This window comes from Cydia splendana, chromosome 22, assembly GCF_910591565.1.
Source record: "Cydia splendana chromosome 22, ilCydSple1.2, whole genome shotgun sequence".
NCBI classification, from domain to species: Eukaryota; Metazoa; Arthropoda; class Insecta; order Lepidoptera; family Tortricidae; genus Cydia; species Cydia splendana.
In genome coordinates this window covers 13,186,428-13,209,851 of record NC_085981.1, presented here as the reverse complement: position 1 = coordinate 13,209,851, position 23,424 = coordinate 13,186,428, and the positions used below count along the sequence as shown (strand labels likewise).

General features: G+C 34.4%; 2 protein-coding genes across 4 annotated transcripts in view; one reads left to right on the top strand and one right to left on the bottom strand.

The window, feature by feature from the left end:
* Positions 1-23,424, top strand: part of LOC134801424 (putative nuclease HARBI1) — a 143,208-nt gene that overhangs the window by 108,883 nt on the left and 10,901 nt on the right. The gene's annotated exons all lie outside the window — the stretch shown is intronic.
* The window catches only part of LOC134801416 (forkhead box protein P1), a 102,633-nt gene continuing 88,419 nt past the window's right edge, over positions 9,211-23,424 (bottom strand). For 2 of the 3 annotated variants that reach the window (XM_063773962.1, XM_063773963.1), the window contains 13 exons: positions 23,076-23,187; positions 22,437-22,553; positions 22,123-22,231; positions 21,688-21,866; positions 21,252-21,329; positions 20,867-20,911; positions 20,326-20,402; positions 19,951-20,052; positions 19,147-19,292; positions 14,616-14,691; positions 14,049-14,143; positions 13,543-13,685; positions 9,211-12,834 (listed from right to left, as the gene is read on the bottom strand). In XM_063773962.1, coding sequence (XP_063630032.1) covers positions 12,674-12,834; positions 13,543-13,685; positions 14,049-14,143; positions 14,616-14,691; positions 19,147-19,292; positions 19,951-20,052; positions 20,326-20,402; positions 20,867-20,911; positions 21,252-21,329; positions 21,688-21,866; positions 22,123-22,231; positions 22,437-22,553; positions 23,076-23,187 — 1,440 coding nt within the window. In that variant the 3' untranslated portion in view covers positions 9,211-12,673. The remainder of the gene's footprint in view (positions 12,835-13,542; positions 13,686-14,048; positions 14,144-14,615; positions 14,692-19,146; positions 19,293-19,950; positions 20,053-20,325; positions 20,403-20,866; positions 20,912-21,251; positions 21,330-21,687; positions 21,867-22,122; positions 22,232-22,436; positions 22,554-23,075; positions 23,188-23,424) is intronic. The other variant, XM_063773964.1, reaches the window with a different exon arrangement.

The window sequence follows — 23,424 nt, the reverse complement described above, 5'->3', positions numbered from 1 at the left end:
AAAGAAGCGCGGACGTGGCAGGCCCTGACGGAGATGGCGGGACGACTTAGACGCCTTCATCAGTAACTGGCCGGAAAAAGCACTACAACGGGAGTTGTGGAAATCAAGGGAAGAGGCCTTTGCCCAGCAGTGGGACACTTTAACAGGCAAAAAAAAAGTACTATTATCTACGATCAAAAAAATCCTAATTGCGCCTCTGTATTCAGCAGAATACAAAGACATTTCGACCAACTGACACAGACAGCACATTTATTTCGAGACGGCAAAACGCTCCTAAAATGTACGTTCTAGGATATCTAAAACTAAACCGAAAAAAAAACAATTCTCACGTGGTTCATATGGCAACAATCACGATCATTGCCATGTGTTGCCATTACTCATCTCTCAATACAAAAAATCATAAAAACAACCCGAAAAAAAACAACATAAAAACGCATTTGAAAATACTAAATTAAACCCCTAACTTACCATTTCGAATCGAACGACACTTTCGGGTAAAAAAAGGAATTTAACCCATTCCTAGACATGTGTTGGTTTTTTGTTCGAGTTCAGTAACCAGATCTGGATTAAAAATACGGTTATTTTAGGTTTTTTGTCGGTTCAGCGGTTTTAGTTGAGGGCGAGAAGAGTTATAATTAAGAGCCACATGTCAGTACGTTCGTAGGGATGGGAAAACTAAATAGCAGGTGTTATTTTTAAGATTTAAATATTCGCATCTAGGAAATTTGATATAACGTAGCAAGTTTTTGAGGACTTTTACTCATGACTTCCTTTTATTAGAATGAACATAGGTAACTTTCGACCTTCTTTTTATGCATTTTTTGGATAGCCAGAATCATTAGGACAATCGAGCGTCGTGGAGGCTTGAAGTCACTACCTCGGCAATTTTTTACACTTTAGATGGTTAAACTTACCTTCAAGGGAATCAAGGGGCTATTTTTGTCATAAACCTATTATTAAACGAGATTTATTCGATTAACGTTTCTCGAAAAGGGCTATAAGATTTAAATATTTTTTAAGGAAATTACGTGTACTTTAGACGCGAAATTATTCTGTAGGTATCCATATCGATGTTTGTATTTTTTGGCTACATCGATCATCATTGCACTTGCCGCCATTATGAATTAAGCTAGCAGCGCATTCCGATGATAATATCAGAATAAGAATTAAACTAGATTCTATCGATATCGATGCTTGTAGGTACATGTTGGCCACCTCACTACTGCACTTGCTGCCATCATAAATCAAGCTAGTGGTGTCACGTCGATGATGTTACCAGAATGCCACGTTATCTGCCTTCACTGCGTATGCACTTCTATATTTGTAATTATGAATTAATCCATTAAGTTTTTTTAACTCTTTAATTTATTTTTGAGTTCTTGTCAAACTGACAATAATAGTTTTAGCCTAATAAAGCAGTTAAAGGGTTTTGATGAGGCTGTATTTCTATATCTCACCTAAATGTATTAAAATTACGTTCAAATTTTACAATGCGCAAAGCAGGTGCTTTTGTACTAATTTGGCAAATTGGCGCAATCGAACTGTACTTTTAGCACCTGGAATATTAATACATATTTATTTTAATATCATTAACATATTTTTAGGGTTCCGTGCCTCAAAAGGAAGAAACGGAACCCTTATAGCAGCGGTCGGCAACCAGCGGCCCGCGAACCTGTCACTTGCGGCCCGCGAGCTTCCCTGGCTAATTTGTATGTAATATTGAAAATATGTATGTATTAATACAATGTCTGGTAAAGTCATAAATATTAACAAAGTGCGGCCCGCGTCCACTTCGTTAACTGCTATGTGGCCCTTGGCTGCTAAAGGTTGCCGACCGCTGCCTTATAGGATCACTCGTGCGTCTGTCTGTCCGTCTGTCACAGCCCATTTTCTCCATAAGCACTGGACCCATTAAATTGAAATTTGCTATACATATGTAAATTTGTGACCCAAAGACGGACATCTTACGTAAACAAATGAATTTTGAACATGGAGGCCACTTTTGGGGGGTAAATGAGAAAATGAAAAAATAATGTTTTTTAAACTATATCGTGTTACATATCAAATGAAAGAGCTTATTTTGAGAATCTCAAATATCTTTTTTTTGTAATTTTTAAATAAATAGTTTTGAAGTTATTTAAGAAAATAGCCAAAAAATGACCATTCCTTCCCCCTTTATCTCCGAAACTCGTGGGTCTAATTTTTTTTTTAATATGCAAAATAGTTCTTTACCTATAGATGACAGGAAAACCTATTAGAAATATGCAGTCAAGCGTGAGTCGGACTAATTACTTAGTTTTTGATCCCATCCCTACGGGTTTTTTAAAGGCAATTCACTCGCGTTTCACATATAAAAAATACATTGTTAAAAATTGGGTAATGTACGTAACCCTTGGAACGCGAGTCCGACTCGCACTTGGCCGGTTTTTTTATTTTGACTCAGAAGTCTAGGGTATTACCTATATTTACATATTTTATCCATGTCCAATTAGTGAAAATATAAGCTAGAATTCAGGAGAAATTACACAAAACCTTTTATAATCAAAAGTGCGCGCGAATTCGGCAAACGATTTTAACAAAACGCGAAAAGTTATATGAAACGCTGCGGCACTTGCGACATTTTGGACGTTGAATACGACGCTGCCAGTTCTGAGAATTTGAGTGACCTCTGTTGAACTTTAAACAAAAAGTGTTATTTTGTGAACATTATTGCTTTGTTACTTCGATAATATTATTGATACTTTACTTACACCACACTTAAACTAATATGTACCATGTGAAGATTGATTACGCCTATTCACTCCGCATGATGGTGACAAGATGCATACAATACGACAATGCCTAAAATAATCACTTACGTTGTATTATATATACTTACTCAACACTAAATGCAACTCATTGATTCATAGAACACTCAATAAACGAATATCACTATGAGTCCACCAGGGAAGTGTGGTAGATGTGATAAAAGAATTTCAACTAGACATGCTCTAGATTGCTCCACCTGCAGTATTCGATACTGTTTGGATTGCTTAGAACGAATGGGGGTGACTGGCAAACGGTATACATTAATGACAGTAGAGAATAAAGAAAACTGGAAGTGTCGTAGTTGCTGTTATAATCGAGAAGATACGTTAACTTTATCAGCTGAAGTAACAATGGCAGAAAATAGGCTAGCATTGACGGCACCAACTCACACAATTATTTCGCCAAATAAAAATGACTCGATGACGACGAACCTAGTCACACCTTATCAAGATAAGTCTCGATCAGTCCATAGTGTGCTAAATACATCTATCTTCGACGCAACCGACGATAACAACACGTGGAAATACTGTAGCCCGCGCTCGTCTATTGTTAATCACCCGAATATATCTTTCCTCGACACCTCTCAAACGCAGCAATTGAAAGGAGAAATAGAACAACTGAAAATACAACTACAAAGTGCGCATGATGAAATCACACGAATAAATGCAGAAGTCGGCAACCTTAAAAATACTATGAAAAATTGTACGAGCAAGCAAGACTCGGATGAAACGCCGAATAAAACTAAAAAAACAAAAAAAGTTAAACGACAAATGTTGAAGAATAAGCTAAATAACACACAGTCACAAAGTGATACACCACAAAGAACGAATTTACCGATACCGAATAGCACCAGTACACCTCTGCCAGATCCTGAATCCACGTCCATCGCTAAACATACTAATACGAACGAAGTTGACCAAAAAACTCACAACTCAACAGTGTCACCAAGTAAACTGCAAAAAGAACATCAGAAGCCCAAAACAAGTAATACAAAAAAACAAATACTCATCTTAAGCGCAAACAATCAAAATAAAATACTAGACATCTGTAATAGCGTAATCCAAACAAACACACAAGTCACGCATTTTAAATCGCCAAATGCTGGTATCAAAGACCTGCTAAAAGATATACAGTCAAAAACGAAGGATCTTACTATAAATGATTACTGTATAATATTACTTGGAAATAGAGATTTTGAAGAAACAAGGAATTACCACGAATTAATTATATACATTAGAGAACAGTTAAGAAATATATTAAACACTAACATAATTATATGTGCACCGACGTACAAGTGTAATGACAACAGCAATATATACAACTGGAGAATAGAAACGTTTAACAATTTGCTATATCCCGATGTCGAATCATATAACTACGCATACTTGTTGGACTCTAACCAAGACCTATCATATGAATATGACATGTTCTACAGACGAACTGGCGAAATAAACAACAATGGTATAAAAAACATTTTTCATAACATATACCAGTCAATGTTATACATTGATCAACTCAATAAAAATAATACAAATAATGATGATAAATCTGCAATGATTGGTTTACAAAACACAACACACACACCAACGAGTGAAAACGGAATAGAAGAGTTTTTTCGTGTATAACACGTTACATGTGATGCATCAAAATATTGCTGGTCTTGTAAATAAAGCGGAACTACTGACTGTGCACATCAATGAGCTAAAAGAGAAACAAATCGACATAGACATTTTGTGTGTAACAGAACATTTTTTGATGGCTGGGTACGAAGATCTTTTAACTTTACCAAACTACCAACTAGCAGCATGCTATTCAAGAAAAAATAAGAGACGTGGTGGCGCCTGTATTCTCGTAAAATCAGGTATTCAATACAAAGTAATACCAGACATTGAAAAACTGTCATTAGAAGAAAACTTCGAATGCTGTGCCATTGAATTACTCCAACATAAAACTATAATTGTTTGTGTATACAGAATCCCAAGTAGAAACAATTTTAATACTTTCTATGAAAAACTAGACATAATACTGCGTAAAATATACAATAATTTGGACAAGAATATAATAATCTGTGGTGATTTCAATATTGATATATTAAATAGAAATAATGTAACACTGGAATTTGAATCCTTTCTATATAGCTACAATTTAAAATTAGAAATCAGACAACCAACGAGATTAATCAGTAACACATGTATAGATAATTTTGCCCATAATCTTAAACGAGGACATAAAAGCTATGTACTTGACCTTGGACTCTCTGATCATACAGCTCAAGTGCTCAAAATACCTATTAAAAAATCGTGTACATTAACATATTGGAGAGTTCAAAAATATGATTACTCAAGGGAAAACATAAAAAAGTTTAGAAATTACTTATCGTGTTTGTCTTTTTCTGATATCTACAATACGTGTGATCCAAATATAGCATACGAGTCATTCTTAGAAACCTTTCGTTTACTATACAGTCTTTGCTTTCCTAAGAAAATAATAACTATTCAAACGAATAAAAAAATTAAGTGGATTTCTCGTGGCATTAAAGTGTGTAGCAAAAAACAGAGAGCTTTACTGTGGCAATACAGATATTCACCCTCTGAAAATAATAAAATACGCTTAAAAAACTACACGCGCCAATATCGAAAAATTATTAGGTTAACTCAAAAAGCTCAAAATAATTACAAAATAAATGCGTCTAATAATAAAGCAAGGACTACATGGCAAATCATAAACAACAGTAAAATTAATTTACCAAAAGAAAGCATTACAAAAATTAAGCAAGACAGTAAAATTGTAACAGATCCTTCAGAAATAGCTAATGCACTCAATGATTACTTTATACACAGGCCTAACAGCTCTACACAAAATGAACAAGCACAAACAAAAATAGATTTAAACCCTCAATCCATGTTTATGACTCCAACATCAGCACAGGAAGTTAGATTAATCATACGATCATTAAAAAACACAAAGAGCGTTGGTTATGACAACATTAATACAAACGTCATAAAATGTGTTAGTGATATACTTGACAAACATTTAAGTTACATTATTAACTTATCAATTAGTGCTGGCATTTATCCGAATAGTCTAAAAAAGACCGTTATTAAACCATTATATAAAAAAGGCGATAAAGAAAATCCACAAAATTATAGACCAATAGCCCTTATCCCGATATTTGCAAAAATATTTGAAAAAATAATATATCAAAAATTATATGACTTCTTTGATAAATTCAACATTCTATGCAAGGAACAGAAAGGTTTCAGAAAGAATATCACTATAAACATGGCAATATATGACCTATTAAAAATTGTAATAGAAAATGTAGATAAGCGAACACCTGTTTGTGCTGTGTTTACTGACATGACCAAAGCGTTCGATTATGTTGATCACAAGTTATTGCTCTACAAATTAAATAGATATGGAATAAGAAGTAATGTCTTAGATCTCATAGAATCTTATCTCAAAAATCGCCCTCAATATACGGAAATATCTAGAATATGTAAAAATAGTAACTTCGAAAAAATATATGTTTCTGAAGAATTAAATATGCAATATGGCGTCCCTCAAGGCAGCGTACTTGGCCCACTCCTTTTCTTAGTGTACATAAATGACTTCCCGAGTAAAGTTCATCATCCAATGATCATGTTTGCTGATGATAGTACCTCAATTGTAAGTTTTAACGAGAATGTTAACTATGAACAAGATATAAATTCAGTTTTAAATGAAATGATAAGATGGCTCAATAACAATAATTTAATTATTAATTTAAACAAAACCAATATCATGCACTTTCACCAACGAAAAACGGTTCTTAATATAAATATTAAATATGATAATAATACAATAGAGAGAGTAGCTATAACAAAATTTTTAGGGCTTATGATTGATGATCAACTCACATGGAAAAACCATATAGAATATATATGTAAAAAAATAAACAAATCAGCATTTGCACTACAAAAACTTGCAAAAGTAGTCGATAATAATGCACTAATAACTGCATATCATGGCCTTGTAGCCTCTATATTACGATATGGTGTTATTTTTTGGGGGAACTCAGTCAATAGAGAAGCTGTTTTCAAAGCCCAAAAAAGATGCGTACGGGCCATTTGTGGAATCAATATGAGGGATAGCTGTGTTCCATTCTTTAGATCTTTTAAAATCCTAACGTTTCCAGCACTATACATATATGAACTAGCAAATTTTATAAAAAACAATTCACACCTATTCAAATTGATATCTCAACAACGCAAGCTTCCTCTACGTGTACAATATCTTAACAACATCTGCAATAATCAACACAACACAGCTTTCTTAGGTAAGAGTATACTAGGTATGGCTCCAAAAATTTTCAATAAAATCCCAAACTATATAAAGTGCCTGAAACCTGACCAGTTTAAAATACAACTAAAAACATACTTAATTAACAAATGCTATTACTCAGTAAGTGAATTTCTTGCAGACACCTGAAACAATTATAACTTGTCTATTTTAGTAAACACCCTGTATAATAGTAGTTTTAAGTTATTTAGTTTTTGATTGTAATTGTGTGATTTCAGAAATATTATTATTTTATTTGGAAGTTAAACAATATAATATTCTATTCTCAATGTTTATTGCCGTAATATTACTAATAGACATAGCTATTGTTTAAATGTAATAATTTATGGTAAACATACTCGTAATGAGTCACCATTATTTTTAAGTTTAATATTTGTACGCCAATAGGCAAAACACAGAGCTCTATTTATTATTTTATATATAAGACCTTAACTGTACCTGTGTTCCACAAATAAATTTTTACTTACTTACTTACTTACTTACTTATTTTTACAAGTTTTTAGTTTATTTCACCAGTTTGCAAAATGGGGTCTATGTTATGGGGGTAGTGGGGGGTACTATAATACTGCTTTTGTACTAGTTGGCACAATCGAACTGTACTTTTAGCACCTGGAATATTAAAACATATTTATTTTAATATACCTATTTAACATATTTTTTTTTATTTTGACTCAAAAGTCTAGGGCATTATTTACAAATTTTATCCATGTCTTGAAATTCATTATTTTTACAAGTTTTTATTTTACTTCACCAGTTTGCAAAATGGGGTCTACGAGTATGTCATGGGGGGTAGGGGGCTGTAAGCATGTTTGTTATGGGAGGAGAAGCCCTTTACGTGCCCTTTACTCTTCTTAATATTGACGTATTTTGCTTTCGTAGTCTCTGTTGCGACGTAAGTAACTGACCATAAAAGTCAGTTGTGATATTTTTCCAAAGTTTATTTTGGCATTGCCAATCAAATGAGTCAGTGCGACATTTGTTGCGCATGCGTTTTGCAACCGTTTTATCATAAGACGATATCCGTCTGGCATCTTGTGTCATATCCGCTCATGCTTTCAGTATATCATCACTGAGACTTCATTATTATTATTAAATATTTCATGCAATTTTTTTGTTTAAGTTGCTCGTTTGTACCTATCTAGGTATGTTGTTCCAAAATTTTGCGAATTTTTCAACTTGTTGATATCTGATTGAGTTGAAGTTTTGGATAGGTACTTATGTAAGTCTGGTGATAATGCAATATGTATTGTTATTATGTGTATATTAGTGTCATATTGTACATAGAGAGCCGGGAGACGACCACTGCATTTTGCACTAACCATGGAATTGTTGGGGTTGACTGTACTTGTATGGTAATATAAATATTATACTATATATATACGTACCTTAGGCACATTTAAATACCTAGTTGTTTTAATTATTGAATAATAAATAATAATCTATTATGTACATGAATTAGTGTCAAATCCAGGCAGATAATTTTTCGTGGCAAAAACGAGTGCTTTACAAAATGAAACATCGCTAAGTCTAATAAGTAGATTAATAAATAGAATAATGCCCTAACTTTTAAGAATGCAAATCAGTTACAAATCGATACATATTGTTCTTATTACATGTGTTCAGTACTTAAATATTAAACGAAAGATGTAGTGTGCCAAAATCTTTAAAAAAAACTTGTAATAAGTAACAAAGAAGATACGACGTGCCCTGTATCTATTTAAATCTCATGGTAATATCGATAGCAAACATGTCGATATTGTCGATATTTTAGTCAATTACTCGTTTTTGCCAGGAAAAGTTCTAGACTATGCCCCAGGTGACATTAGGGTTCGTCGAAAATTGATTAAGTACCTATGTACTATAATATAATTATAATATATTTCATGTTAAAAAAAAATTACCATAATATTATATTTTTTGTGGATGTTTTTTGATTTGTAAAGCGCAAAGTAGCCTGAAACTGGAACTGCGATTTTTTTTTATATTTGGCTATTTCAGCACTAGCTAAATTATGTTTTCGAATTATTTTTTGTTTTTTACGCTTAAATAATACAAATGAAATAATTGTAATGATTTCGTTTAATACAACACTAATTAAGTATAATTTACAATGATCAATTTTAATGTATGCTAGACCAGCACGGCCGGTGTTTAGGTACTTGGGATAAATTGAGAATCACACATACATAACAACTCAAATAAAGAGATAAAGTATAAAATAAAAATACCCTGCTATCAACAATTAGATAAATGTATACGAATAGAAAAATAATGTAAAAATGATCGATAGTTTATGTAGGTATACACAGATCACAACCGAAATTATGAAACGGGTTTTATTTCAGCGATGTGTTTATTCTCAATTTATTTTATATGTGTCGAAGTCTAGTCAAAGGTCCCACTTGGGCGCTAAGGACGTGATTTGCTTGTGTCTTTATACGAATAACCTGTCTAAGCGTCCTTATGGCAGACAAAGTGGTACTTTTTGCTTGGAAACGACACATATGTTCTGAATAAATAACAACAAATATCAAATCCTGCGTGAATATGGGGGGTGTCATTTTGACGCCAGTACTATAAGTCAATGGACAATTTAATTACAATTTGTCAATTTTATTATTCCTATCTGATATTATGAAATAAAAAAAATACAATTAAAAATATTAAAAGTGTTATAATAAAACTATTAAATATTTAAGTACTTAGTATGTTGAAAAATGTAATTTTTATGTACTCAAATTGTACAATTTATGTAAAGATTTTTTGTTCTTAAATAAAAAATGTCCGTAGAATCAAAATTGCTGGTAAATATAGCAACAATAAGTTGTTATTGTTTTCCACGAACGTCCAATCATATCAAAAAATATATATAGTATTGGCGTCAAAAATACACAGCACAACTGCCAAAACAGAGCTCAAGCTACTAACTTAAAATGTGTCTTAAAGTAAAACCGCTATACCCCCATTTTAAATACATAAAAAAATTGATTTTTGTACTTTACTAAAAAATGCATAAAAATATACAAACAAAATGTGTTTTTAAATGTGCCTGCATTTATTTTACTACTTATTCAAGTTATTGCAAAATGGAATATACATTTCACATACACATCGAATTACAGTTCTAGATATTATAAGTAGGTATACATACTTAACCGTGATATGATTCAACCCTTCTTGAATTTATAAATAACTAGAGAAGGTATCTTTAGTATGAATTTTCACTGAAACTTTTCGTCATTGCTCGAATTGAATTATATAGGTACTTAGGTTTTTATCTCAAATTCAAACGCTCATTAGGCCTTGTTTATATACATGCGGAGCGGCATGTAAGTTTAAAAAAATCGCTATCGCTTATGAACGATCCTATACAACCCCATATTACAGAATTTTAAGCTCAACGCCCCGCGTGTGCATAAATGCAGCCTTAAAGACACGAAGAAATAAGGAAATATTCATTACTCTTATAAACAGTATATTTTTTAATAAATCAGAGACAAAATGCACAAATACAAAATGCAAGAACACAACAGCGGAAACAAAATTCTAATATAAATGTAGAATTACAGTGTTTTTTTACTACTAAGGTTTTTCTAAATTTTCTACAACATGAACGATTTAATATCCAATATTAAGATATATGTAATAAGTAAACGTTTACACTCGTCTAGAATTACCATTTTTAACAATTTACAACTCATGACAATCATGATAAATATTTACACCCTAGCTCTTAGTCTATGAACTAAAAAAAAACAATTCCTTGGAATAAAGCAAGCACAAATGTACCACGCGGTACAAAAATAAAACTTCAGATCATTTCCTTAAATTAACGTATTATAAATCAATTCCGTAGGTACAACAATATTTCGTAAAGCGATGAGCAAGCACACGGAAATAAAACTATTTAACTATTGAAAATCGGCGGTAAAATCCAGACGTAAAGCGCCAAAAAAAGTTTGTCTTTTTTCGCAAAAATGGGTTCACACATAAGTGGTCTCTCCTCGTCCTGCCCACCCATAAGCCATTGAAATTTAAACCAAATTATTTGGAAAATAGAGTTGATTTTCATTTGGTTCACATTTTAAGTAATAAAAATAATTTTCAGCGTAACGTCAACCTATGCAGGCTTTTTATTCATAACTTGCTAAAAATGGAATATATCCTTTATAGTTGGGGAGCCGACGATGCTAAATGTGTGTTTACTCGAGCGTCGTATAGACCTATTGGAATCGAAATATTAGATGATAAGAAGAAAAAAAAGTTATATAAAGTTTTCTTTTCCAGCGAGCCGGAAAGCGTCTACATTTTTTTTTTATTTCGGGGGGTTGGTGGAGGGTTAAAAAATCGTTAAGCAGTTTGTGTGTTTGGTCGTTTTTGTCCACTTTAATGCTATATTTTTTCTATAACTTAATATAACACTTATTTGTAGGCATTTTCTTAATCTGACGAACACAAGTTTGACGCCTAATTTTTACATTGTAACCGTCAGATTAAGGAAATGCGTGCAATTCATTATCAGATTTAGTAATAGCGCAATTATAGCGTTAATTTGGAGTAATATGACCAAATCCACAATCTGCTTAACAATTTGTTAAACCCCCCACCAACCCCCCACCAACCAAAGGCTCTACATAGATGGCTAAAAGGGGTAAAGGTAGACTACACGGGGTAGCAAGATATCACTCATATCTTAATCTGACGCGCTCGAGTAAACACAAAAATCCCCTCTTGGGCTCCCCTACCATTAAAATCACATTGGGCAGGACGAGGCTATGTAAAACAGAGGCTATGTAGACATATGAATAAAATAAAAAAATGCAAAGAAGTAAGCTTTTACAATGAACCAAAACGCTTAGCGTTAATATTAAACCTTTATGTACCATTACATTTCCTAAACAGTCCAATACACCTACTTATTGTTCGTATTATTTGTATATTACAAATAATGATTAAATATTTTTAAATATTGATATGGACCTTTTAAGGTTATTTTATCGTTGACTTTTTTGATTATTTAGCGCAATTCGTTTCGTCTAAAATTTCCTAACACTTAGCCTATAAATAGAGGACCTAATTTCTCAATTACCTTACCTAGAAACTTAAAAAAAGTAAAAACATAGCGGTGAAAAAAATATAAACTATAATACTTCAAAGCCCGTTAAAACCGGGTCGGTTTAAAAATTAATCAAAAAAATATTTGGTTACTTTCTAACTCATAAAAACCTCCCGAGATCTTTAAATATAAAAATCCAACAATGAACACATACACGCAACCGCTATTAACTTGAAATAGAACTACACCCGTAAGTATAAAGTATTACATACTGTGATAATAATTCTAAACACTAGCCGGCAACCTAATTATTGCTTCAAGAACAGCCGGCAACCAGAATTGTCCATCACTAGTTCTTGTCAACCTTCACTTTTATTTTTTTGAGGATTTGGGCCTCGGCCTTTTGCGTGTGAGGCCGACAGCCGGTACCAAAATTGTCCAGTTCCTACTACTTGTCAAACCTTTTTTTTACTTGTCAGATCTCTGTTCGTTGAGTGAGAGGTTTTCGGCCTCGTCCTTTATGTGGGAGGCCGAGGGCCGGTACCGGTCCTCGGGACGCGGGTAGTCGTCGTAGGGGCTGGTCTCGCCGGAGCGGTTGCTTGAGGACTCCTTTGTGGAATTTGTGTAGTCTGCAAATAAAATTCAAATCGTTTAAAATGATAGTGAGTTATATCGTGAGTATACAGTTGTATACATTGGTCTTCTTTTAAAATTGAAAATAAGGAATGTCTATCCTCATAAGTACGTGTACTTGTATAAGTAGAAATCCAATTCAAGTCATGAACTCTTACAGAATTAATAGAAAAGAAAGAGAAGAAATAATGAAATTTAATCGCGCCGTTAATGACATTAATTATGTGTACAAAAACAAAAAAATGCCATGGGTCTTATGAGGCTATGGCTTTGGCTTGCCATCAACTAGTATTATTTTGGTATAAAATTTGTAACTCTCCCATTAGTCCAGTCTAAAGTGTTACCTTTGTTAGAATAGTCGGAAGCCTGCATCTCGTTCTTAAGCGCGTATATATTAGATTTGATCCGTTTGATGTCCTGATCGGCTCCGCCCAGGTCCTCGGCCTTCATTTCGTGTCGGACCTGGACCGGACCACGCCCGGAACCGGCCCGGACCCGGACCGTTGTAGCGTGAGTCATACTCTAGTCAAGACTAGTCCAGTGTTTCCTATGTTGGAATAGTCGGAAGCCTGCATCTCGTTCTAAGCGCGTATATGTTTAGGTTTGATGTTCTGGTCGGCTCCGCTCAGGTCCCCGGCCTTCTCGTGTCGGACCCGGCCCGGACCCGGACCGTTGTAGCGAGAGTCATACTTTAGTCCAGTTACCTTTGTTAGAATAGTCGGAAGCCTGCATCTCGTTCTTGAGCGCGTATATGTTAGGTTTGATGTCCTGGTCGGCCCCGCTCAAGTCTTCGGCCTTCACGTCGTGCGAGCTGCTCCCTCCGTAGCCGTTCAGCATGGACGGCCGGCTGCAAATATCAACATCAATGTCAGATTCTCATCATATGCCTAATAGGTTGCTGGATGATATCCGGCTCGAAGGACCACTATTTACAACAGTGGGCAGGATAAAGAATTGGGTCTTAAAATATTGTTTCGGGTCATACAATTTTCAAATTGCAAGTAATCCTGAAATACAAATGATAATTGAATGACCACCCCAGAAAGTACATAAAACAAAAAACGTTTATTTCGGACGTACGCTAGTAAGTTGCCTCTTTTTTTAGTTACATGATTTCTGAGTGACTTTATAAGAAATTTGAGTTCTGCTTATTATATAAATGCACTACTATAACTAACACGCAATTGCCCACTTCAAGTAAGGCACATACCTGTACTCATCATGGGAGGAGGGATATTCTTCAGCGCCTTGCATCATGTGATCCTCGCTCGACATGTATGACAGGTTGCATTCCTCCATCATACCCTGCAACAAAAAAATAGTCTGAATCAACTTCTATTTGAAGGACTAAACCCCGTTTTTAAAGATTAGATTTTTTCTAACCTCAAAAGTAGTGGTAATCAACTTTTTCTTCCGAAATGCTAGGCTTCCTATGATATCTAATATTGCGGTGCAATAATATGTAAACGACACTATAATTTAGTGCATAGTTACTCAGATTTACTGAAAAAAATACGGACTTACACAAATTATAATGAAAAACTTCAATTCTCCTTTATATAAAGCAAAAAATAGGTGGTTGTTTTACACAGTTACACTGATTCGCGGAGAATTTAAATAAGATTTTGAGATAAGAAGAGAAGTAATAAAAAGTGGCTGTTCTTCTATTAAAGAGGACGTTGGTCATGCATTGCAGTCTATCTTGCAAATTATAACACGATTATAAGGTTCCTATAATTTTTCCTTTTTGTTTAGAAAATACGCAAAAAAAACATACCTGAAGGTTCCTTTTGAGAGCTTCACTGTAGCCATGAGGGCTGGTCATCATCGGAGGACTCTGTGCACCCATGAACCTGTCAAATTAATTACAAATGAAGTTCTGGCCCTTAACGCTTCAATAAAATAAATAATTTCTTTTTACTAATGATCAATTTGAAAATTTCAAGAACTTTTGATATTTGGAATGATTTGACCAACATAGAAATAAAAATGTAAATAAAACATTACCCCCGGCCACTTCAGACCTCTTCTTTTACAAATGATGATATAATCATCACTACTACAATTTACACGAGTGTATGGTGTAAATGTGTACAATGTGAAGTGTCAAATTTTGAATTTCAAGGTCCAATTCGTCTGTGATCTGTGTTCATGTGTGTCGTGTGTGAGAGAAAGATAAATAGAATAAAATGGAAAGATAAAAAGTTAAAAAAGGCAAGCTTGTGAGAAAAGAGAAAAAAGGTTAAATAGCATGCGACAAAAATGCACAAGCAAAGCGTATGAAGCCAAGTCAGTCAAGCTACTACAAAATCGGGATATACATGCTGATGACAAAATGGATTCGAGAGAAGATAAAGATCTCTACAATCTTACTTGGGTATCCAACGACGATCCTTCTTACAATTCATCTTACAACATGCATATCATCGAGACAAACATCGTTATCATACTTAATTTGGTAATGGTAGTCGATAAAATTAAAAATATCAGAAATTACAATAGCAACATATGGATTAAAGCTAATATTAGACAAGTCACATAATACCGTGATGTTAAAAACTATAGCAAAACAATCGGTTATAGCTTTGCACTCTAGAAGTCTAATAATTGTGTTTATGTGCTTACATTCCGTCGTTTCTACCCACAACTAATAAATGTGGTGTTTAGTTTTGTTTTGAATTTGAAGATACATATTTCCATTCATAATAAATCCACCGATGTAACGCTGACTTGCGCAAACAAACGAGTTAGTATTAAGAAACTTAGAAGTGTGAGCACATAATGATATTATTTTTAACTATAATAATTTGGAACAATCACGTGTCTCTAGTTATACATTCTAACATGACATGTTGATTAATCTAAAGCTTTACAGTGATACACTTTACAAAATTGTCAAAAACATCGAACTAGTTTCAAAAATCAAAAATTATCACAGCTACGGTTGTACATGATAATTTCTGATTGTTTATAATCACACGTATACTTTTTTTGGACGCGATCGCCCAACGATTCTCACATTTTAACATTATTACAAAAATTTGAAAGATTTACAAGATTGTATTTGCATTTTAACAATATCTCAAAATATTTAAATTTACATTCAAATCAATATATTTTATGAGTTTTAGCTTTTTTCTACAATACGCAAATCGTCGTCGTGATTCAGCAAATCAGCAATTCGATTTTACTATTGGTCGGGAATATCATCACCTTTATCGTCTCAAGTTCGGACATCATAATTTAAATCTGTCGAGCCAGCAAAATTGCTGTATCCGACAGAGAAAAAAGCTATGCCCTATCCCGTTCGTTGGACGGTCGCAGCTCGATGCGGGGGCGTCCTTACTGTGCGGGCGCGGCGGCGGGGGGCGCGGGCTCGTACTTGCGCGGGCGCCCGCGGCTCAGGTGGCGGCGCTTCACGAACTCTGCATCATCCACCATCCAGAAGGACCCGAAGTCATCCTCGTATCGCACGAAACATTTGTGCAACGAGAGGTTCGTCCGGATTGCGTTCTACAAGTCAACCCGATTAGTAGCTGACATATCCAAAAAAATAGAAACTTAAGAGTATAACGCTTCCATCGTTAAAGAAATTGACGATGGAAACGCGTCAGATCGTCGTGGAGAAACGATTGTCATGCAGGATGGCCCAGAGGTCCCGGAAGGAATGACAGGAGTGAGGTTAGTAGGCAAGCGAGAAATGTTACCACCGTTGCGCTGAAACCCACGGACACACACAAATAACAAAACCTAAATACAGAAAATGTACATAACCTCACACTTCGTAGCAATATAACCGATGATGAAAGTAATAAATTAGAAATACAAAAAGTTTACAAATGTGCCGAAGCAAACTTTTCAGAAAATTACAAATTGATGTTAATGATTGTAGTACTAATATTTTATCCATCGGTTATAAGTCTACTTACAATCATGATTCAAAATTAACTACACAAAAATTACAAATCCAAATCTGAAACGAGACCAAACGTTTATTTACACAACAAGAGTTAAGTATCTCTAGGTTAGATAGAAAATATTTAGAAGATTAAAATGTTAGATTCCAAAACTTGTGGAGTGTTCCCAATGTGTTTAATTGTGTTAAGATGTCAGATGTGGTGTATGATAAAGTGTTCCCCCCTCCCCAGAATTTTCTATTTCAGTTTATAATGGATCTATTTTCATAATGTGTGTATCTTTTTTTCATTTGCAATTTTTTTACATAGGTACCTTAGTTTATTGGTATTTTTATAACTTGATTATATAGGTACTTCTGTACATAGTGTATTTTTCGAAATTACTGTTAGAGTCAGACCAAGAATAGTCTGCAGCGGATTTGATAGCCCACGCAGTGGAAGTGTTATTTTAAACGTCAAACTTCTATGAAATTATGACGTATAAATGACACCTGCACTGCGTGGGCTATCAAATCCGCTGCAGACTTTTTATGGACCGACTCTATTAGCTTGTAGGAAATTGTAATGTCTAATAAAACTATGGTCTGCGCAGTATGTTTTTCTGTTTAGAGCAGCAGACATTGTAATTGCTTCCGTCAAAATACTGGTGCGTTCAAGTATTAGTGTAACAGTGTTAATGTTGCTCTGAATTAATGTTGCATCTGACACGTTTAGTTACCTATGTATCATTTATTGTGTCTGTGTAAGTGTAAAATGTAAGATGGTCTCAGTGTATAATTTGCACTAATTTTGCACTGTAAGTATATGTATTTGTATTTAGTCTTGTGCCTGAAGATCTAAATAAAATAATCCTTCCTATAATTTAGTTACGTTTAGTTTATAAGTTTTTATACAATATTTATATTAATTTGCTTAATGTTTCAATAAAAATCTTTTACTCATTAAAAAAATGTTATTTATGTAAAATGTAGATCGTGTAGTGTAGGATGTAACTTTTCGTAGTAAATTAGTGTAAAGGGTAATTAACTAATTAACTTTGTGTGAAATGGCGTTAGTGGAGTAAGATTTAGTCCATGTATCTGTAGCATTGTATCAATAATTATTTATTGAATTCCGTGTATCCTATACGTAAGTGATTTGAAATTGAATTTAAAAAAAAACATTTGTCTATGTATCATGAAATAGTGTTAGCTATATAAATCTGTGTATTTTGCGTAAGTCAAAGTGAGTGTAGTAGTATATGTTATATAGTTAGTGTGCTAATGTATTAGTGAAATGTGTAATAGTTATCTATTTTAATAGTCCGTCGTATTTCCATTGTATTAACTTCAGTAGGGAGTGTAATATTTTATTTGTATAGTTAGCTTGTATTCGTGTATATTGTAGGAATGTAATAGTGTACCAGTGATATGTAATAGTCAAAGTCATATAAATATCCCACAATTCCTGTAACCTTCAGTGTAATTAGTGATATTTATAGTCCGACAAGACATTGAAGAAAATTATTAAGGACGCCACCACTTCCTACGTAACTGGCACATTTTTGACGTAAATAGCATAAATATGGCAATAATTTAGTATGGATGTTTTTCAGTTCCATTTATTAATTTTTACTATTTTATGCCGCACTATAATGCTGCGTCACTTTGTATTGTGTATCTTGTTGCAGTGTAGGTAACTATGTATTGGAGTAAAAATAATGTATGTATGTGTGTGTATGCATGTGTAGGTGAACGTTTAATGTTGTGTATTATAGGAATGTGTGATACGAGAACAGATACAGTTCATATAATTTGTATGTAATTCGTGTTAGTTTGTATGTATCGGTGTATCAGTGTAATATGTAATGCACAAAGTCTTACAACTAGTTATCTGACAATTCTTAACCTTCAGTGTAATTTATAATAATTATAATTGTATGCCATGTAGGTAACTTTGTCTTTTGGTATCTTGTGTAATAGTTAAAGTCATGTAGTCACTTTTGTAATGTGTAAACAGTTGTATGTATTGTGTATCCTACTGTAGTTTATCAGAGAAGTATGTAATTATGTACGTATGTGTATAACATGTAACAGTATATTTTGTAATGTGTAATAATTGTATTTTGCGTATATAGTAACAGTGTAACGGTGTAGTAAAGAAATATGTAAATGTGTACCTTACAGTCTAAGTCCTGTAACCCAATAGTATTGTTTGTAATGTTTCTTGTAATGTGTGTGTATATCCAGTCGCAGTGTAAAAGTGTATTAATTAAAGATATATGTATGTGTCATGGCCCAAGCTGTGTAACTTTCCGTCAGTATCATTTGTAATGTGTAACATTTCTTGTAGGTAATGTACATGTGTCTTGTAGCAAGTGTAAAGAATCGGTCATCGCGGCGGGGTCCGTACCCCTGGTGGATGGGCGGCGGCGCGTGCGCGGCGCGCTGCGGCCGGCGCTTGTAGAACTCCACCTCGTCCACCGTCCACACCGCGCCCTTCACGTTCTCCACGCGCATGAAGCACTTGTGCAGCGACAGGTTGTGACGCACGGCGTTCTGTTGTACTATACTAGTCTTTATTTGGTCGAGGATAAGGCTAAGGACGGGCTTTACTGATTTGACGTCTGACAAGCTCTAATGCAATTCATTGCAGCTTAAAAAACAAGGCTATTGTAACTTTAATTTATGACCAATAATAGTAGGTAATATTGTTTTAAACGAAGAAGATTTTTATAGTCACGTTAGTTATTTTCAGAATGACTTATTTCTTCTTTTATTTTCAAGTTATTACATTATTGTCGAAATCATTAAAGCACCGTTTCAATTTTATAGTTAACACCATTATTATAGTTATATAAGAGAATACACAATATAGTATTAAAATATAATATTCATGTTCACCAAAATTTCCGTTTAATCATATTGCACTTTATAAGTTTATAGGATAACCTGAAATTTTGGTGAAAATAAATAAATACACATAATACTTACGTAAAAAATACTACAAATACCTGTTGTCCCTAATCGTCAGGAATTATTAATAATATTAGTTCTTTTAATTACAATATTATAATAAAATTAAATAATTTATTACTCAATTATACAATTACTTTAATAATTTTTCTTATTACTTTTACTAAAACTGTTTCTGTTTATTATTATTATACTATTGTTTTTTTTTAGAAAAGCAAATAAACAGGATTCTACAACGTACCTTCCACGTGGCAGCATTGCGTCGGAAGTAGCAAAAGGTTGTCTGGAACCAATTGTAGATCTCGTTGAGGGTCAGCTGCTTATCTGGAGACTCTATGATGGCCTGGAATAATTAATATTTTCATCAGCTAATAGACTAAACTAATAACATAAACTTACCATAATGTAACCTTTATGGCACTAGATAACGACCTTGTGGTATACCTATACAAAATTCCAGAGAAAAGTTAATTCTTGATCTGGCATGCATTGTTTTATTTCATATATATTTCGTTTGAGAATAATTATTAGAATAATAATGAATTCCGGTGTATTAAATCTTGAAATTAGTAAATCAATTAAGTTTATTAAGTCAAACGTTTATGTAAATACTAACCTGTCGAATGAGCGAAGCGTATGTGAACGGGGGCCGAACGTCTGCGCTTTTATAAAATTCGCGGTTGCGCTGAATTTCTGAAAAATAGCAATGCATTTTTAAAATACTATTATAATGACATAAAAATATAATGATTTAATAATGATGTTATGGAATATGTTATGCCTATGTTAATAATTTTATTATTATTTTAAATTAATAATCAAACTGAAAACGAAAAAGCTGCAACAGTCAATTAAAATAATACTAAATCTAATCTGTTTTTATTATTAAATTCAATAAGGCTGTTCTCCAAAATGAACTATATTTCATTTCTTGCTATTTTTTCTAAGGTTATATTTTACTAATTAATACCATCTACGTAGGTACTTATAAATATTTATTAGTGCATACAAACTTAATAACGTAGGTACTAGATAAAATCGAGTTTGAGTTTGTAAAACATGCTTTGAAGATGTTTCGAAGCATCACAGCTGTTTTTAAAACATAAAACTAAATAAACAATGATTACCTAAAGACTGAAATTGTAATACTGTTTTACCTTGTTGCACATCTAATCCAGCTCTTTCGAGCATATACGGAAGACCTTACAGAAAAACGGGATTCATTCATACACGAAAATTACAAGAGTTTGTACAATGTTGTGAATGTTGTGATTCAAAATCGTTGTTACAATTATGGTGATCTTTATGAATCGTAGATATTAGTATGTATTATACATGAGGATGATATCTAGGAGGAGAATTTCAAAAGGAGTGTTTTTGAATAAAAAGCTGTTAAAATTTGCCCATTTATGACCCCAGGATTTGAACTCTATGATCGAAATCAGCTCGAGTAAGCCAATGTTTGTTGGTTTATTCAAAACCTAAAATCTTCTTATTCGTACACCACAATCTTAAACGAAACATAACTTATTGAAAACTTACCACCAGCTATAGCCACACCAGACTTGTCGGAGACTCGGCGACGGACCGGTCCGGGTGATGTGCCTTCATTGGGCGCCCCTGAAATTGTAGAAGACATAAATAAAAATCAGATCTACTTCAATGAATTGGTAAATGAATAAATATTGAAGTTTTAGATGAGCTCTGTTAGAGCAGCGGTAAGGACACTTTCAAACCTGTGTTGGAATGGAACCCCGTCTACTGAGTTTTTTGGAACTTTTATAGCTCGGCAATTGCTCAGCGATGAAGTAAATAAGATAATGTTTCGGCTGGTGATGGCTCGAGTTCCTAGCAGCATGCAGGTGCCGCAGTTGCAGCTCCAGTTGGTCTACCACCTGCATCATCAGTCGTCGAGGGTGTGAGCTGCTTCCAGGTGCCTAGATTATAATGAAGGAGAAAGGTAGGTGTCTAAACTAACCATGTGGGTGTTTCGGCTGGTGATGGCTCGAGTCCCTAGCAGCATGCAGGTGCCGCATCATGGCCGCCAGACGGTCCCTTTCTCGACGCAGTTGCAGCTCCAGCTGGGCAACCACCTGCATCTGGACGCGCGCCTGCGCGGCTGATCTGTCGTCGAGGGTGTGGGCTGCTTCCAGGTGTCTGGATTATAAGGAGCATAATAAAAAAATTTGGGATTCTTACGGGCCTATGATCAATACACACATATATCTACACAAAAGTAGCTAAGTATTTGAGAGTAAGTTTAAGTATTAAAGTAAATTAAGCAGTTTAAGGCACCACATCTAGAAGAGGGGCACTGAAATTTCAGGAATCAATCATCTGATGGAGAACCCCGGAGAAAAGGCACCGTGGTCTAGACTCTAGAAATGCTTAGAGCATCAAAGAGAATACATACTTGAGGAACGCCTGGTAGTCATCAGCGAGCGCGTCGCAGCCGGGCCACTTGCAAACTCCGCGCCCGAAAAGCGGATGCTCTTCCATCTCGCTCCCCCACAGCATAAGACCTGTGATATATTATCAGATTCAATATATTCACAGGATTCAGAAAATTCTTAGAACTCTAAATGACAAAAAACAAAACCTGCTGTAAATAAATACGCAAATTATCTGCAAAAAGATAAAATTTTAAGAGCTTTTTTTCTAGATTTATGGTGAAGGCCCTCTTTACACCTGGGTTAAAATAAAATCAACAAAAAAACTAATTCACACCTGGAGGAGCATTAGGCGGCACAGACAGAGGCCCGTGCATGAGGTATTGGCGCTGCACGGCCTGCAACTGCTGGACCAGCTGTTGCTGCTGCGCGCCGAGCTGCTGCTGAAGGGAACCTGGGGATGCAAGAGTATTGTGATCATCTTCTAAAGTCTTGATCATTACACGAGATGAAATAACACCTTAGGATACAGATGTGCTTTCAGAATTATTGATAAATTGAGACTATTGAGAAGATGTTTATACCACCAAATTTTCATGTATACGATATACGATACTTTTATTTTCTTGAGCGAAGGAAATGTTGTAAAAGCGTTTTGCGAATGTTTTCTTTGACTTAGTGACCACGGTAATACTAATTTAATGCTGCAGTCGGTACAGCCTGAAATCTGCAGGATATCCAAATCCTCACTAATTGAAATCAGGGAAATGCTATTTGAAAATTTTGGGTTTCAATACCAATACAACTGACAAACCAATAAACCAATGGATATTGATTTACGCGGTTCTAATGCACAAGATAGAGCTCCTATATTAAATCTTAAACATACAACATTGTACCATCATCGACAGTTTAACCTACTAGTTGTAAACTTTATTCGGGTGCACCAAAGGTCAGTTTCCCGTGTTGTACGTACCAGGGGAAGCGTCAGGAGGCGGCAGATGCGACTGCGACAGCAGGTTCAGGTTGATCTGGTCCTGCAGCCGCGACTGCTCTAGCTGACGCTTGGCAGCCTCCGAGGATAAGTGCTGTTCGAATAGAACAGAATAGAATATTTAGCAAACACCCGAAAAAACAGAAAACAAAAGACTGAAATGGTTGGGACTAAGCTATATAAATGTATGTGTATCTATGTTAACACTTTATTGTACAGTCACGATCAGATATATCGGAACGGCCAAGGTGCTCACAAATATCTGAACACGCCTCTATTGTAATGGCGTCCTAAACTAAACTAAGGAAAATGTTAATTATCACTCTCTTAT